Source organism: Indicator indicator, chromosome 16, assembly GCF_027791375.1.
Source record: "Indicator indicator isolate 239-I01 chromosome 16, UM_Iind_1.1, whole genome shotgun sequence".
NCBI classification, from domain to species: domain Eukaryota; kingdom Metazoa; phylum Chordata; class Aves; order Piciformes; family Indicatoridae; genus Indicator; species Indicator indicator.
In genome coordinates, this window is record NC_072025.1 from 309,049 (window position 1) to 325,968 (window position 16,920).

A 16,920-nucleotide genomic window follows, 5' to 3' on the forward strand; every position below is an offset into this window, starting at 1 on the left:
AGGAGCAGGGACTCTCAGGTGACTCAGGGCTCCCAGGGCTCCTGCACTGTAGATTCCTTGTAGGTTCTTCCTTTGGGTGTGGTGTTGTATCTGTGCCATACACTGAATTCAAACTCTGTATTGTAACAGTGTGAGAGCTGAACCCCCCCCGCCACTGACAGTAATCAGGCTAGCTCAGTCTGGCAGCAAATGAAAGCTGTAGTTACAAGGAAATCTACAATCTGTGATGCAATGCAATGGATATGTACAAATAGACACAATTCACAACAGTTACAAATAGGTACAATCAACAGAAAACCACAAACAAGCTCCCTTTGCTTCCCCCAAAGGGGACCTCCCAAGGGGCCTCTACTCCCAGACCGCTCTGGCAGAAGGCAGAGAGTTAAGAAGCAGAGAGGCTGTTAGCTTGCCAAGGTCAGTGTGTTATCTTCAACCAGAAGAGAAGAAGCAGCAGCCAGACAGAAGCCCAGCAAGCTGCGAACTGCCCAACTCCCCAACCTTGTTTTGAGTAGTGGTTCTTAAACATTTCTCTCTCTCCAATGGAAGTGTTTAGAGCAATCATTATTTTGCTTTCTTACACCCAATGGTGATTTATTTACATTCTTTAGCTTTCTCTGCTCGAACTTTGCAAAGAAAAATTAAAAAGACAGTTTTTAAAACCATCACACTGTGTCAACCAAGGCCCTGTACTTCTGAAATTTTGAAGTGCCAGGTCACTGGATGTACACACCCCAGCAGATTCTGTTATCTCCACTATCCCTTACCTCCCCCTGTCAGAAGGCAGGGCACCCCTAATTATGGGGATTACCTCCACATGTACAGCTGACACAGCACCTAGTGTTGGTGTTAGAATCAATGTTGGAGCAATTAGAGCTGTTCTGGGAAACTGAGGAAGCGACAGCTACCCTTCTGGTGTTGTTACCTCGGGATCTGCCCCTCTGCAGCTCCCGTAACCTCTTGAAAAGATCAGAAGTTGTTTGACCATCCCATCTGTTCATGTTCTCACCAAACTGATCACGTAGAGTTATCCAGATACTGCCACGTGATTGCCTCTGCTGTCTGTTTTGTTTTGACCTATTCTGGAATGGCCTCCTTGGAGCACGTCTGTTCCTAACAGCTGAAACTTGTATCCATCTGGAGGAAGAGGAATCAGAATCATCCCCCTTCATCAAGTTGGATATGGAGGTTTTAAATTCCTCCTTCAGCTCTTTCATGCAGTTCTCAATCTTTCCAGACAGAGTTTCCATAGCTGAGACCAGAGGAACACGTGTGAGACTATCCTCCAATTGCCTCATTTGGTCAGTGAAATGGCCAACAGCAGGAGGTGCTCCACCATCATTTCTTGCCACAATTCTGCTTGCCAGAATAGTAGCATAGTTAGGAGGAGCAAGTTTAATGAGCTTCTTGGCAAAATCTGTTCCCACAGGAATTTAATCAGGATTCAGTGTACCATGATTTCCATACACTACTTTTCCCACAGCAAACTCTCTCAAAGGCTTAATTCCCTCACCTATCATGTTCCATTTCTGAGGGTTCCATGGGAGGACATTCCTGGAGGGTGTCTCATTAGGTCAGCCAGTGGGAAGTGTGCCCACAGAGAAACTCTACCAAGGCAATTGTCTAAATGCTTATCAATTCTAGAATCTTTTGCAAGAGTCCTGAGCTGAGCTGCTGACTTGTCACCTACCACTAAAGCAGGAGCTCCTGTGTCATAGCATCTTCCCAACCAGCTCAGTATTGGCTCACTGTCTTCTCTAATATAATCTTTTCTTGTATGCCTAATTTCCTGCCTGGGTACATTAGCTGACTGTATATCATCCTTATCATTCTCATCATCATCCTCACCCTGCTATCCCCCTGTTGAAAGCCTCTGTAGGAGCTCCTTAAGTTCAGAAGCACCTCCTTTGGTTCCTGATCTACTAGGAGTCATACTCTGTCCTGCATCTTCATCATCCATTGGTAGCTTCACTAAGTTAGCTAGATCTTAGAGACAGACTTTCTCTTCCTCATCACTATCACCCTGAGCAATATTCTTGGTTCAACTTCTTGAGAAGAAGTCCCCTGCAAGGGGTCATCTGAGACTGGTTTGGTTTTCTTTCCCTTTGTTTTATGTGGAGAGCTTGGACCTGGATCAGAAGGATCCTCGTCCTCAGGCTTCTTGTCCAGAGTAGCAGCCAATGTTAGTGGTGCTGCTTGTGAGTTCGCAGCAGGACTGGCAGGAGAAGGGGCTTGCATCATGGGTGCTCTTTGGGACCCTGCTGTCGCCGCTGGACTCACCTCTGCTGCAGCCACAGCGGGTGGGAGTCTCTCTACCTCAGTAATGGCTGCCCCCTGTGAAGCTGTCGCCGCCACCATTACAAGTGCTGGCGCGGGGTCTGCCACAGCCGGCACCGCCGCCGCTCGCGCGGGGGCTACGGGCGAGACTGCCGAGATCGCCGCTTTTACCGGCACAGCCGGGGCCGCAACCGGCACAGCTGCTGCCCCTCGAGCAGGGCTAGCTGCCGCTGCTGCTGGGGTTGCTGCTGCCGGCACGGGGGCTAGTGGCTGCCCCTCCCCTGACTCGGTGCCAGCTGTGCCGTGGCGTTCGCTGTGGTCCAAAGCAGCTTTCCATTAACTCCTGCCTGCTACTGCCTGTTGCTGCAGCTTCTTCTGCCCGTGTGTCGTCCTCGCTCTCAGGATCGCTTGCATTAGACACAGATCTCTTGTGTTTCCTTCTCCCTTTGCAGACAAAACAACCAGCTGCACGTCTCCCTTGGTACAATGCTGTTAGCAGACCTGTTGTCACCACCACAAGTCACAAAATCAGGCATGACAAACAGATCACCTCAGAATTCAAAGCTCCCAGTGAACTTTCAGTTATAGGGATATTAAATTCAAAACCTCAGGAGGGACCCTCACAGTTGCATTGTTGTATCCTCCCAAACCGACAAATCCAGGGCAGTAGTCACCAAACCTCCTTAACTTGTATCTAAACCACAGGAACAGCTTAGATACTATGGGCCTGCCAACCTGAGCAATCAGTGGAGATCCAAACCACTTATAAAGCATCACACTTAACACAGAGCATACTGAATGCCACAAACCCCAAACCAGCTTCCTTTTGGCTTCCTTCATCTGAGCAGGAATTCATCAATCGAGCAATGCCCCACGTTGGGTGCCAATTAATTCTGTAATGTGGTGGGTTGAAAATCCCCCCCCCTCAACATTAACTTTGGCAGACCAGCTCAGTTGGAAGCAAATGAAAGCTGTATTCACAAGCCAAACTACAATCTGCACTGGGATGCAATGAACATGTACAAAATACCCAGGATTTACAATATTTACAGGGATTTACACTCAATGATCAACACAAGAACCCCCTGGTCAAAGACCAGGGCAATCTAATAGCTTCTCCCTCCCTACCCCCCCTTACTCCCCTGTACAAAAAGGGACAAGAGACAGAGCAGAGAAGTTAGAACTCAGCCAAAACAATGCAGCCTAGGCCAAGCAGAAGCACAAAGTTAGTACCTCCCAGAGCAAAGAGGTGAGGAGAGAGATTGTTTTGATGCAACTGGTTTAAGTCTTTTATCTTTCCAATGGGATTGTTTCGCACTATCCTGATTGTCCTTTTTACACCCAGTAGTGATTTATTTACATCCTACCACTTCCGGTTCAAGATCTGTGAACATATTTTAGAGGCATAGCCTAAAACTACCACAGCCAGAGACAGAGGAGCTACTGGCCCAGGCATGCTGGCCCCACTCCCCTGCTCTGCATGGGGCAGAGGCTGCTGCTGGGCTGCTGTGCAGCACGTACTGGTCTGTACTGGGACAGGCATGCAGGATGTCCCTGTGCCAGTGCTGAGCTGCTTCCTCATGTCTGCAACCAGCCCATGAGTCCACCCCCAGAGATCCCTGGGGCAGGGTGGATCAGACAGGACCTTATCTGCATTGATAAGGATCCTTCTGTGGCCTAGATTTGTGGCCTGCATGGTGGCACAAATGAGGATGGCAATGGCACAGCTGCCTCTGGGTGCAGGCAGGGCTCCAGTGTGTGCCACCAGCCCCAGCCTGGAGGGAGATGCAGCAGGTCCCTGGCAGGCAGCAGCTCCCCTGGCCAGAGCAGGCAGGTCAGACCTTAACAGCTGGAACCAAACCTAGGGAAATTTAGCCCCAAACAAAGGCATTCAGGTTTCCCCCCACTGTGGGCAGCTGCAGCACAGGAAGGGCACCAGAGTAGGGAAGCAAACTCTGGAGTGAGGAATGGCCTCCTGCCTGCAGGCTGGCAGCACTGGGGGTGGAGTTGGGGAGGGGCTCTCTCCTCTTCTCCCTCACCTCTCTGCCTCGAACGTGTCCAGAGAAGGGCAACGAAGCTGGTGAGGGGCCTGGAACACAAACCCTATGAGGAGAGGCTGAGGGAGCTGGGGTTGTTTAGCCTGGAGAAGAGGAGGCTCAGGGGAGACCTCATTGCTGTCTACAACTACCTGAAGGGAGGTTGTAGGCAGGTGGGGGTTGGTCTCTTCTCCCAGGCATCCAGCACCAGAACAAGAAGACACAGTCTCAAGTTGTGCCAGGGGAGGTATAGGCTGGAGATTGGGAGGAAGTTCTTCACAGAGAGGGTGATTGCCCATTGGAATGGGCTGCCCAGGGAGGTGGTGGAGCCACCATCGCTGGAGACGTTCAAGAGAAGCCTGGATGGCGCACTTGGTGCTATGGTCTGGTTGATTGGTTAAGGCTGGGTGATCAGTTGGACTGGATGATCTTGGAGGTCTCTTCCAACCTGGTTGATTCTATGATTCTATGATTCTATGATTCTTCCCTCTCTTGTTCCTCATGGTGCAGGCATGTCTGCAGGAGTGCTCCTGGGCACATTAACATCTCTGCAGCTGCCTCCTGGAGCACAGCACCAGACCCCCAGGGGACACTGGGAGTCTTCAGTGACCATGGGAAGGCAGCTGGAAGGGGACATGCCCAGGGGGGATCCCTCCCAGTGCTGCAATAACTTTGGGTGTTGGTACAAAACCTTGCACCTTCTTGGCCACTCCAAGTGTCTGTGCCACCCTCCTGCTCTCCTCTGAACATGTTGGTGTGCCCAGCTCCTGCTGCCCCTCCTGCCTGATGGGTGCCTCTCCTCTGGGGCATCTTGGTGTGCCCAGCTGCCCCTCCTGCCCGTTGGATGCCACCAGGCCCATGCCATGTTGCTTTGTGCCACAGGTGCCAGGCTGCTGCGCCTGCTGCCAGCCGACTACGCGGATGGGGTGTACCAGGCGCTGCAGGAGCCGCGAGTGCCCAACGCGCGCCAGCTGAGCCGGGTGGTGGCACAGGGCCCCTCGGGGCTGCCCTCCCGCAGGAACACCACGGTGCTGGCTGTCTTCTTTGGTAAGAGCTGGGGCCTGGCATGGGGGCAAAGCTCACACAACTAGGGAACCGCTTGGGCTGGCAAAAGGCCTCGGGGATCAACGAGTGCGAAGGTTGGCACAATGCCACCATGGCCAGAACAGGGCCAGCGAGGGGCTGAGGGCACTGGGAGAGCTCTGCTATGGGGAGGGGAGCAGGCAGCTGGGGTGGTTACCCTGGGGAAGAAGAGGATGAGTGGCATACAGGTGGTAGGTGTCAGGAGGATGAGGCCAGACTCTGCTCAGTGACAGGTGCTGGGCACAAACCTGACCATAGGAAGTTCCATCTAGCCATGAGGTGGGACTTCCTGACTTTGAGGGTGGCAGAGCCCTGGAGCAGGCTGCCCAGAGAGGTGGTGGAGTCTCCTTCTCTGGAGACTTTCAAGACCCACCTGGATGTGTTCCTGTGTGCCCTGCTCTGGGTGACCCTACCCTGGGTGACCCTGCTCTGGCAGGGGGTTGGACTTCCAACCCCTGACATTCTGTGATTCTGTGGCGGCCACCAAACCATGGCCCCAGGTGCCATGGCCATAGGGTTCTGGAACACCTCCAGCCATGGGGATTCCACCACCTCCCTGGGCAGCCTGTGCCAATCCCTGACCACTCTTGCACTAAAGAAATTTTTTCCTCCTCTCCAACCAAACCCTCCCCTGGCACAATTTCAGGCCAGTTCCTCTCCTTCTAGTCTCTAGTCTCTAGTCTCCCTGAGACTAGGCAGCAGAGCCCAACCCCCACCTGGCTCCAACTGATTCTCAGGGCTGGAGAAGCCCTTTCAGATCCTCCAACCTCACCCTCCCCTGGCACAATCCCAGGCTGTTTCTTCTTGGTCTGGGTAGAAAGTAAGTTGGTTTCTGGCACCCCAAGGGCACAGATCAGAGCATTCCTCAGCTACCTCTTCCTGGCAGACTCACACCCAGGAGATAAGGCCTTGGGTATCTCCATACCAAAGTGCTGTCCAGCCAGGAGGCTTTGCATGAAGCTTCAGTGACTTGTGGCAGGTGCCCCAAGTGCTGCTGTTTGTCCCTTTGGGAAATTCCTCCTTTGTCTGGCAGCAGAGGTGCCCACAGGGCCTGATAAGAGCCATGCCCAAGGGAGTGCTGGGCACCACTGCTGCAGGGCAGCTGGAACAGATCTGCCTTCACCCAGGGACACAGCTGGGGCTTGGTTCTGCAAGCCCAGGGATGTCTCTCTGTGGGCAATAATCACAGAATGCCAGTTTGGAAGGGACCCCAAGGATCATCTGGGCATAGAATCACGGAGTCCTAGAATGGGTTGGGTGGGAAAGGGACCTCAGAGCTCATCCAGCTCCCAGCCCTGCCATGCCCAGGGACACCTCCCACCAGCCCACGTTGCTTGAGGCCTCATCCAGCCTGGCCTTCAGCACCTCCAGGCAAGAGGCAGCCACAGCCTCCCTGGGCAACCTGTGCCAGTGTCTCCCCACCCTCACTGCCAACAATTTCTTCCTCCTCTTCAGTCTCCATCTTCCCTCTCCCAGCTCAAAGCCATTGTCCCTCAGCCTGGCACTCTTAGCCCTTGTCCAAAGTCCCTCCTCACCTCTCCTGGAACCCTTCAGGTCCTGGAAGGCTGCTTTGAGGTCTCCCTGGAGCCTTCTCTTCTCCAGGCTCAACAGCCCCAACACTCCCAGCCTGTCCTCATATAGCAGAGGTTCTGCAGACCTCTGATCATCTTGGTGGCCTTCTCTGGACCCTCTCCAGCAGCTCCAGGTCCTTCACCAGTCCCCCCAGCTGCTGACCTTGTGTCCCTGGCAGGTTTCCATGTGCTGTTGGACATCCTGGGGACAGAGGAGGCTGGCTGCCCTGCTGAGTTCCTGAACATCCACATCCCAGCTGGAGACCCAGTGTTCGACCCTGCAGGCACTGGAGGCGTGGTGCTGCCCTTCCAGCGCATCAGCTGGGCACCAGAGACAGGGCAGAGCCCCAACAGCCCCCGCCAGCAGGTAGGGCACCTCCCCTTTGCTCTTTGCCTTTCAGCTGAAGTCCTCTGCACCCAGCACTGGGCTCTGAAGCAGCCAAAAGGGCAGCTCCAGGGCTGCTTTCCTGCAAAGCAAACCTGTCAGGTGTGTGTGAGCCAAGTGCACAGGGACCACGTGCTGGGCTGCAGCCAGAGGCGTGTGGGCAGAGGGCAGGAGAGGGGATTCTGCCCCTCGGCTCTGCTCTGCTCAGACCTCACCTCCAATCCTGCCTCCAGTTCTGGTGTCCCCAGCAGCAGGAGGACACAGAGCTGTGGAGTGAGTCCAGAGGAGGCCCCAGAGATGATCCCAGGGCTGGAGCAGCTCTGCTGTGAAGCCAGGCTGAGGGAGCTGGGGGTGGTCAGCCTGGAGAGGAGAAGGCTCCAGGGGGACCTCAGAGCTGCCTGCCAGTGCCTGAAGGAATCCTGCAGGAAGGCTGCAGAGGGACTTCTCCTGAGAGTGTCCAGAGCCAGACCAAGGGGGAATAGGTTGGAGCTGAGGTAGAGCAGGGTTAGAAGAAGTTCTTTGGTGTGAGGGTGGTGAGACTCTGGCACAGGATGCCCAGGAAGGCTGTGGCTGCCTCCTGCCTGGGGGTGTTTAAGGCCAGGCTGGATGAGGCCTTGGGCAGCTGAGTCTGGTTGAGAGGTGTCCCTGGGCATGGCAGGGGTTGTATTGGATGACCTCTGAGGACCCTTCCAACCTGAGCCACCCAAGACAACCTCCAAGGTGCTGCTTCACACTCAGCAATCTTTGTGGTTACCCCAGGTCAATGCTTCTCTTGGCCAAAGACACTCTGATGGCACCAGATCTGCCAGTGCCATCTCTTTGAATGCAAGTGTGTGCAGCTGGCAGGGTTTATGGAGGGCCCAAGAGCACAGCAGGAGCAGTTTGCCCTCTTCTTTGCCTGCCAGTTTTTATCATTGCAGTCAAAACAAACAAAGGCCTGGGAGAAAAAAAAAACAGTGACAACTTTGAGTGCAAGTGGTGGTGAACTTCCCTGACCACCTGGGACACTTGGGTGGCTGTGAGGTTAGGACCCACACTGCCAGCCACCACTTCTTAGCCCTGCCAGTCCCTGCAAGGCTGAGCTGGGGTTGCCAGAAAGTTGTACAAAGCTGCTCTGCACTTCAGGCATTCTGGAAAAAAAAAAAAAAAATCCAGATTTTTCCCCCCAGTGCCCTCACAGTTTGCTGTGCTGAGGTTGGATGTCTGCCCAAGCCAACCTTCTTCATGCTGGAGAGCTTCCCAGGTTGAGAACCCAAGCCCATATCATTTCTTCTTCATGCTGGAGAGCTTCCCAACCATGGAATCATAGAAACATAGAATGGTTTGGGTTGGAAGGGACCTCCAAAGGTCACCCAGCCCAAGCACTACACTCACAAGGGACATTTTCCCCTAGAGCAGGTTGCTCACAGCCATCTCCAGCCTCACCTTGAGTATCTCCAAGGATGAAGCCTCAATCACCTCCCTGGGCAACCTGTTGCAGTGTTCCAGCAGCCTCCTGCTGCAGAACTTGTTCCTCACATCCAATCTCAATCTGCTCTGCTCTCATTTCAAACCATTGCCCCTGGTCCTGTCCCTGCAGGCCTTTGGGAACAGTCCCTCTGCAACCTTCAGGTACTGGAAGGCTGCTCTGAGGTCTCCCTGGAGCCTTCTCTTCTCCAGGCTGAACAGCCTCAACTCTCCCAGCCTGTCCCCACGTGGGAGTTTCTCCAGCCCTCTGATCATCTCCATGACCTCCTCTGGACCCTCTCCATCAGCTGCTGCTCTCCCTGCTCTGGCTGCAGCTTAGCACACAGCTGGCTCTGGGCTGCCAGGGACCATTGCTGGCTCCTGGGGAGTTTGTCACCAATTGACACCCCCAAGGTCTTTTCCTGCAGGCTGCTCTCAGCCACTCCTCCCCAGCCTGGATTTGTGCTTGGGACTGCCTTGAGTCACACTGAAAAGACTGACAAAGGCTGTTTCAGACTCAAGAAAAGGCTGTGCCAGACTCCAAAAGGCTGTTTGGTTTGATGAGAGCATTTGGCAGGGGAAGTTGCTCCAGGTGCTGCCAGGGCTGTGGTGCTCCTTGTGGCACAGGTGGTGCTGCCAGGGCTGTGGTGCTCCTTGTGGCACAGATGGTGCTGCCAGGGCTGTGGTGCTCCCTGTGGCACAGGTGGTGCTGCCAGGGGTGCCTTCAAGCCCCTTGCAGCTTGCTCTGCCCTGCATAGGGCCTCCCAGATGGCTGCTTCAGAAAGCAGTTTGGAAGAGCTCAGCCCAAGCTGTCCTTGTGTAAGTGCCATGCCTGCCAACCTGGCACTAATCCCTGCACCCTGCAGATCTGCACCCTGAGAGCTGTCCTCAAAAGAGGGGGTGCAGGGGGAGTGCTGTTTTGCCAGCCCACAAGGCCAGGAGGTGCAGCTTCCCCCTGAGCCCACACTGCCTGCTGATGTCCTCTCCTGTCCTTCCTGCCTGCCCCAGACCAACGCAGTGACAGGCTGGCTGGATGGCAGTGCCATCTATGGCCCCTCACACGCCTGGAGTGATGCCCTGAGGAGCTTCTCCGGGGGACAGCTGGCAGCAGGGCCCGGCAGGCAGCTGCCCAGGCAGACAGACGGCAAGGTGCCCATGTGGAGGGCACTGGATCCATCCACAACACAGGGGGGCCCAAAGGGCATCTACGGTAAGGCTGACATCCCCAGAGGGCATCCAACGCCTTGGCTCCACCCCTGAGTGCCAGAAGGTGGAGAAGAAGGGCACTGGAGATGAGATCAGAGGACGCGTGAAAAAGGGAGGTTGCAGAGGGTGCGCCAGGAAAGGAGGCTACAGAGTGCCCTAGGAAAGGAGGCTGCAGAGTGCCTTTAGGAAAGGAGGCTGCAGAGTACCCTAGGAAAGGAGGCTGCAGAGTGCCTTTAGGAAAGGAGGCTACAGAGTGCCCTAGGAAAGGAGGCTGCAGAGTGCCCTAGGAAAGGAGGCTGCAGAAAGAGGCTGCCCTAGGAAAGGAGGCTGCAGAGTGCCTTTAGGAAAGGAGGCTACAGAGTGCCCTAGGAAAGGAGGCTGCAGAGTGCCCTAAGAAAGGAGGCTGCAGAGTGCCCTAGGAAAGGAGGCTGCAGAGTGCCCTAGGAAAGGAGGCTAGAGAGTGCCTTTAGGAAAGGAGGCTACAGAGTGCCTTTAGGAAAGGAGGCTACAGAGTGCCCTAGGAAAGGAGGCTGAAGAGTGCCCTAGGAAAGGAGGCTGCAGAGTGCCTTTAGGAAAGGAGGCTACAGAGTGCCCTAGGAAAGGAGGCTGCAGAGTGCCTTTAGGAAAGGAGGCTACAGAGTGCCCTAGGAAAGGAGGCTACAGAGTGGCCTAGGAAAGGAGGCTGCAGAGTGCCCTTGGAAAGGAGGCTGCAGAGTGCCCTAGGAAAGGAGGCTGAAGAGTGCCCTAGGAAAGGAGGCTGCAGAGTGCCCTTAGGAAAGGAGGCTGCAGAGTGACCTAGAAAAGGAGGCTGCAGAGTGCCCTAGGAAAGGAGGCTGCAGAATGCCCTAGGAAAGGAGGCTGCAGAGTGCCATTAGGAAAGGAGGCTGCAGAGTGCCCTAGGAAAGGAGGCTGCAGAGTGCCCTAGGAAAGGAGGCTGAAGAGTGCCCTAGGAAAGGAGGCTGCAGAGTGCCTTTAGGAAAGGAGGCTGCAGAGTGCCCTAGGAAAGGAGGCTAAAGAGTGCCCTAGGAAAGGAGGCTGCAGAGTGCCCTTAGGAAAGGAGGCTGCAGAGTGCCCTAGGAAAGGAGGCTGAAGAGTGCCCTAGGAAAGGAGGCTGAAGAGTGCCCTAGGAAAGGAGGCTGCAGAGTGACCTAGAAAAGGAGGCTGCAGAGTGCCCTTAGGAAAGGAGGCTGCAGAGTGCCCTAGGAAAGGAGGCTGCAGAGTGACCTAGAAAAGGAGGCTGCAGAGTGCCCTAGGAAAGGAGGCTGCAGAGTGCCCTAGGAAAGGAGACTGCAGAGTGACCAAGAAAAGGAGGCTGCAGAATGCCCTAGGAAAGGAGGCTGCAGAGTGCCCTAGGAAAGGAGGCTGCAGAGTGCCCTTGGAAAGGAGGCTGCAGAATGCCCTAGGAAAGGAGGCTGCAGAGTGCCCTAGGAAAGGAGGCTGCAGAGTGCTCTAGGAAAGGAGGCTGCAGAGTGCCTAGGAAAGGAGGCTGCAGAGTGCCTTAGGAAAGGAGGCTGCAGAGTGCCTAGGAAAGGAGGCTACAGAGTGCCCTAGGAAAGGAGGCTACAGAGTGCCCTAGGAAAGGAGGCTGAAGAGTGCCCTAGGAAAGGAGGCTACAGAGTGCCCTAGGAAAGGAGGCTGCAGAGTGCCCTAGGAAAGGAGGCTGCAGAGTGCCTTTAGGAAAGGAGGCTACAGAGTGCCCTAGGAAAGGAGGCTACAGAGTGCCCTAGGAAAGGAGGCTGAAGAGTGCCCTAGGAAAGGAGGCTGAAGAGTGCCCTAGGAAAGGAGGCTGCAGTGTGCCCTAGGAAAGGAGGCTGCAGAGTGCCCTAGGAAAGGAGGCTGCAGAGTGCCCTAGGAAAGGAGGCTGCAGAGTGCCCTAGGAAAGGAGGCTGCAGAGTGCCCTAGGAAAGGAGGCTGCAGAGTGCCCTAGGAAAGGAGGCTGCAGAGTGCCCTAGGAAAGGAGGCTGAAGAGTGCCCTAGGAAAGGAGGCTGCAGAGTGCCCTTAGGAAAGGAGGCTGCAGAGTGACCTAGAAAAGGAGGCTGCAGAGTGCCCTAGGAAAGGAGGCTGCAGAATGCCCTAGGAAAGGAGGCTGCAGAGTGCCTTTAGGAAAGGAGGATACAGAGTGGCCTAGGAAAGGAGGCTGCAGAGTGCCCTAGGAAAGGAGGCTGCAGAGTGCCCTAGGAAAGGAGGCTGAAGAGTGCCCTGGGAAAGGAGGCTGCAGAGTGCCCTTAGGAAAGGAGGCTGCAGAGTGACCTAGAAAAGGAGGCTGCAGAGTGCCCTAGGAAAGGAGGCTGCAGAGTGCCCTAGGAAAGGAGGCTGCAGAATGCCCTAGGAAAGGAGGCTACAGAGTGCCCTAGGAAAGGAGGCTGCAGAGTGCCCTAGGAAAGGAGGCTGCAGAGTGCCCTAGGAAAGGAGGCTGCAGAGTGCCTTTAGGAAAGGAGGCTGCAGAGTGCCCTTAGGAAAGGAGGCTGCAGAGTGCCCTTGGAAAGGAGGCTGCAGAGTGGCCTAGGAAAGGAGGCTGAAGAGTGCCCTAGGAAAGGAGGCTGCAGAGTGCCCTAGGAAAGGAGGCTGCAGAGTGCCCTTGGAAAGGAGGCTGCAGAGTGACCTAGGAAAGGAGGCTGCAGAATGCCCTAGGAAAGGAGGCTGAAGAGTGCCCTAGGAAAGGAGGCTGCAGAGTGCCCTTAGGAAAGGAGGCTGCAGAGTGCCCTAGGAAAGGAGGCTGAAGAGTGCCCTACGAAAGGAGGCTGCAGAGTGCCCTTAGGAAAGGAGGCTGCAGAGTGCCCCAGGAAAGGAGGCTGCAGAGTGACCTAGGAAAGGAGGCTGCAGAGTGCCCTAGGAAAGGAGGCTGCAGAGTGCGCTTAGGAAAGGAGGCTGCAGAGTGCCCTTAGGAAAGGAGGCTGCAGAGTGGCCTAGGAAAGGAGGCTGAAGAGTGCCCTAGGAAAGGAGGCTGCAGAGTGCCCCAGGAAAGGAGGCTGCAGAGTGCCCTTAGGAAAGGAGGCTGCAGAGTGACCTAGGAAAGGAGGCTGCAGAATGCCCTAGGAAAGGAGGCTGCAGAGTGCCCTAGGAAAGGAGGCTGCAGAGTGCCCTTAGGAAAGGAGGCTGCAGAGTGCCCTAGGAAAGGAGGCTGCAGAGTGCCCTAGGAAAGGAGGCTGCAGAGTGCCCTAGGAAAGGAGGCTGAAGAGTGCCCTAGGAAAGGAGGCTGCAGAGTGCCCTAGGAAAGGAGGCTGCAGAGTGCCCTAGGAAAGGAGGCTGCAGAGTGCCCTAGGAAAGGAGGCTGCAGAGTGCCCTAGGAAAGGAGGCTGCAGAGTGCCCTAGGAAAGGAGGCTGCAGAGTGCCCTAGGAAAGGAGGCTGCAGAATGCCCTAGGAAAGGAGGCTGCAGAGTGCCCTAGGAAAGGAGGCTGAAGAGTGCCCTAGGAAAGGAGGCTGCAGAGTGCCCTAGGAAAGGAGGCTGAACAGTGCTCTAGGAAAGGAGGCTGAAGAGTGCCCTAGGAAAGGAGGCTGAAGAGTGCCCTAGGAAAGGAGGCTGCAGAGTGCCCTTAGGAAAGGAGGCTGAAGAGTGCCCTAGGAAAGGAGGCTGCAGAGTGCCCTAGGAAAGGAGGCTGAAGAGTGCCCTAGGAAAGGAGGCTGAAGAGTGCCCTAGGAAAGGAGGCTGCAGAGTGCCCTAGGAAAGGAGGCTGCAGAGTGCCCTGGGAAAGGAGGCTGAACAGTGCCCTAGGAAAGGAGGCTGAAGAGTGCCCTGGGAAAGGAGGCTGCAGAGTGCCCTAGGAAAGGAGGCTGCAGAGTGCCCTAGGAAAGGAGGCTGCAGAGTGCCCTAGGAAAGGAGGCTGCAGAGTGCCCTAGGAAAGGAGGCTGCAGAGTGCCCTTAGGAAAGGAGGCTGCAGAGTGCCCTAGGAAAGGAGGCTGCAGAGTGCCCTTGGAAAGGAGGCTGCAGAGTGCCCTAGGAAAGGAGGCTGCAGAGTGCCCTAGGAAAGGAGGCTGCAAAATGCCCTAGGAAAGGAGGCTGCAGAGTGCCCTTGGAAAGGAGGCTGAAGAATGCCCTAGGAAAGGAGGCTGCAGAGTGCCCTAAGAAAGGAGGCTGAAGAATGCCCTAGGAAAGAAGGCTGCAGAGTGCCCTTGGAAAGGAGGCTGAAGAATGCCCTAGGAAAGGAGGCTGCAGAGTGCCCTAGGAAAGGAGGCTGCAGAGTGCCCTTGGAAAGGAGGCTGAAGAATGCCCTAGGAAAGGAGGCTGCAGAGTGCCCTAGGAAAGGAGGCTGCAGAGGGCCCTAGGAAAGGAGGCTGAAGAGTGCCCTTAGGAAAGGAGGCTGAAGAGTGCCCTAGGAAAGGAGGCTGCAGAGTGCCCTAGGAAAGGAGGCTGAAGAGTGCCCTAGGAAAGGAGTCTGCAGAGTGCCCTAGGAAAGGAGGCTGCAGAGTGCCATTAGGAAAGGAGGCTGCAGAGTGCCCTAGGAAAGGAGGCTGCAGAGTGCCCTAGGAAAGGAGGCTGCAGAGTGCCCTAGGAAAGGAGGCTGCAGAGTGCCTAGGAAAGGAGGCTGCAGAGTGCCCTAGGAAAGGAGGCTGCAGAGTGCCCTAGGAAAGGAGGCTGCAGAGTGCCCTAGGAAAGGAGGCTGCAGAGTGCCCTAGGAAAGGAGGCTGCAGAGTGCCCTAGGAAAGGAGGCTGCAGAGTGCCCTAGGAAAGGAGGCTGCAGAGTGCCCTAGGAAAGGAGGCTGCAGAGTGCCTAGGAAAGGAGGCTGCAGAGTGCCCTAGGAAAGGAGGCTGCAGAGTGCCCTAGGAAAGGAGGCTGCAGAGTGCCCTTAGGAAAGGAGGCTGCAGAGTGCCCTAGGAAAGGAGGCTGCAGAGTGCCCTAGGAAAGGAGGCTGCAGAGTGCCCTAGGAAAGGAGGCTGAGAGTGCCTAGGAAAGGAGGCTGCAGATGCCCTAGGAAAGGAGGCTGAAGAGTGCCCTAGGAAAGTAGGCTGCAGAGTGCCCTAGGAAAGGAGGCTGCAGAGTGCCCTTAGGAAAGGAGGCTGCAGATTGCCCTAGGAAAGGAGGCTGCAGAGTGCCCTAGGAAAGGAGGCTGAAGAGTGCCCTAGGAAAGGAGGCTGCAGAGTGCCTAGGAAAGGAGGCTGAAGAGTGCCCTAGGAAAGGAGGCTGCAGAGTGCCCTAGGAAAGGAGGCTGCAGAGTGCCTAGGAAAGGAGGCTGAAGAGTGCCCTAGGAAAGGAGGCTGCAGAGTGCCCTAGGAAAGGAGGCTGCAGAGTGCCCTAGGAAAGGAGGCTACAGAGTGACCTAGGAAAGGAGGCTGCAGAGTGGCCTAGGAAAGGAGGCTGAAGAGTGCCCTAGGAAAGGAGGCTGCAGAGTGCCCTAGGAAAGGAGGCTGAAGAGTGCCCTAGGAAAGGAGGCTGCAGAGTGACCTAGGAAAGGAGGCTGCAGAATGCCCTAGGAAAGGAGGCTGAAGAGTGCCCTAGGAAAGGAGGCTGCAGACTGCCCTAGGAAAGGAGGCTGAAGAGTGCCCTAGGAAAGGAGGCTGCAGAGTGCCCTAGAAAAGGAGGCTGCAGAGTGCCCTAGGAAAGGAGGCTGCAGAGTGGCCTAGGAAAGGAGGCTGCAGAATGCCCTAGGAAAGGAGGCTGCAGAGTGCCCTAGGAAAGGAGGCTGCAGAGTGCCCTAGGAAAGGAGGCTGAAGAGTGCCCTAGGAAAGGAGGCTGAAGAGTGGCCTAGGAAAGGAGGCTGCAGAGTGCCCTAGGAAAGGAGGCTGAAGAGTGCCTAGGAAAGGAGGCTGAAGAGTGCCCTGGGAAAGGAGGCTGAAGAGTGCCCTTAGGAAAGGAGGCTGCAGAGTGCCCTAGGAAAGGAGGCTGAAGAGTGCCCTAGGAAAGGAGGCTGCAGAGTGCCCTAGGAAAGGAGGCTGAACAGTGCCTAGGAAAGGAGGCTGAGAGTGCCCTAGGAAAGGAGGCTGAAGAGTGCCCTAGGAAAGGAGGCTGCAGAGTGCCTAGGAAAGGAGGCTGCAGAGTGCCCTAGGAAAGGAGGCTGAAGAGTGCCCTAGGAAAGGAGGCTGCAGAGTGCCCTTAGGAAAGGAGGCTGAAGAGTGCCCTAGGAAAGGAGGCTGCAGAGTGCCCTAGGAAAGGAGGCTGCAGAGTGCCCTAGGAAAGGAGGCTGCAGAGTGCCCTAGGAAAGGAGGCTGCAGAGTGCCCTAGGAAAGGAGGCTGCAGAATGCCCTAGGAAAGGAGGCTGCAGAGTGCCCTAGGAAAGGAGGCTGAAGAGTGCCCTAGGAAAGGAGGCTGCAGAGTGCCCTAGGAAAGGAGGCTGAAGAGTGCCCTAGGAAAGGAGGCTGCAGAGTGCCCTAGGAAAGGAGGCTGCAGAGTGCCCTTGGAAAGGAGGCTGAAGAATGCCCTAGGAAAGGAGGCTGCAGAGTGCCCTAGGAAAGGAGGCTGCAGAGGGCCCTAGGAAAGGAGGCTGAAGAGTGCCCTAGGAAAGGAGGCTGCAGAGTGCCCTTAGGAAAGGAGGCTGCAGAGTGCCCTTAGGAAAGGAGGCTGCAGAGTGCTCTAGGAAAGGAGGCTGCAGAGTGCCCTAGGAAAGGAGGCTGCAGAGTGCTCTAGGAAAGGAGGCTGCAGAGTGCCCTAGGAAAGGAGGCTGCAGAGTGCCCTAGGAAAGGAGGCTGAAGAGTGCCCTAGGAAAGGAGGCTGAAGAGTGCCCTAGGAAAGGAGGCTGCAGAGTGCCCTAGGAAAGGAGGCTGCAGTGTGCTCTAGGAAAGGAGGCTGCAGAGTGCCCTAGGAAAGGAGGCTGCAGAGTGCCCTAGGAAAGGAGGCTGCAGAGTGCTCTAGGAAAGGAGGCTGCAGAGTGCCCTAGGAAAGGAGGCTGCAGAGTGCCCTAGGAAAGGAGGCTGAAGAGTGCCCTAGGAAAGGAGGCTGCAGAGTGCCCTAGGAAAGGAGGCTGAAGAGTGCCCTAGGAAAGGA

General features: G+C 55.8%; 1 protein-coding gene across 1 annotated transcript in view; it reads left to right on the top strand.

Annotated features, from left to right (window-relative positions):
- The window catches only part of LOC128972411 (dual oxidase 1-like), a 39,830-nt gene that overhangs the window by 3,077 nt on the left and 19,833 nt on the right, over positions 1 to 16,920 (top strand). The window contains exons 3-5 of the mRNA XM_054388403.1: positions 5,193 to 5,357; positions 7,144 to 7,331; positions 9,804 to 10,005. Of these exons, the coding sequence (XP_054244378.1) occupies positions 5,193 to 5,357; positions 7,144 to 7,331; positions 9,804 to 10,005 (555 nt within the window). The remainder of the gene's footprint in view (positions 1 to 5,192; positions 5,358 to 7,143; positions 7,332 to 9,803; positions 10,006 to 16,920) is intronic.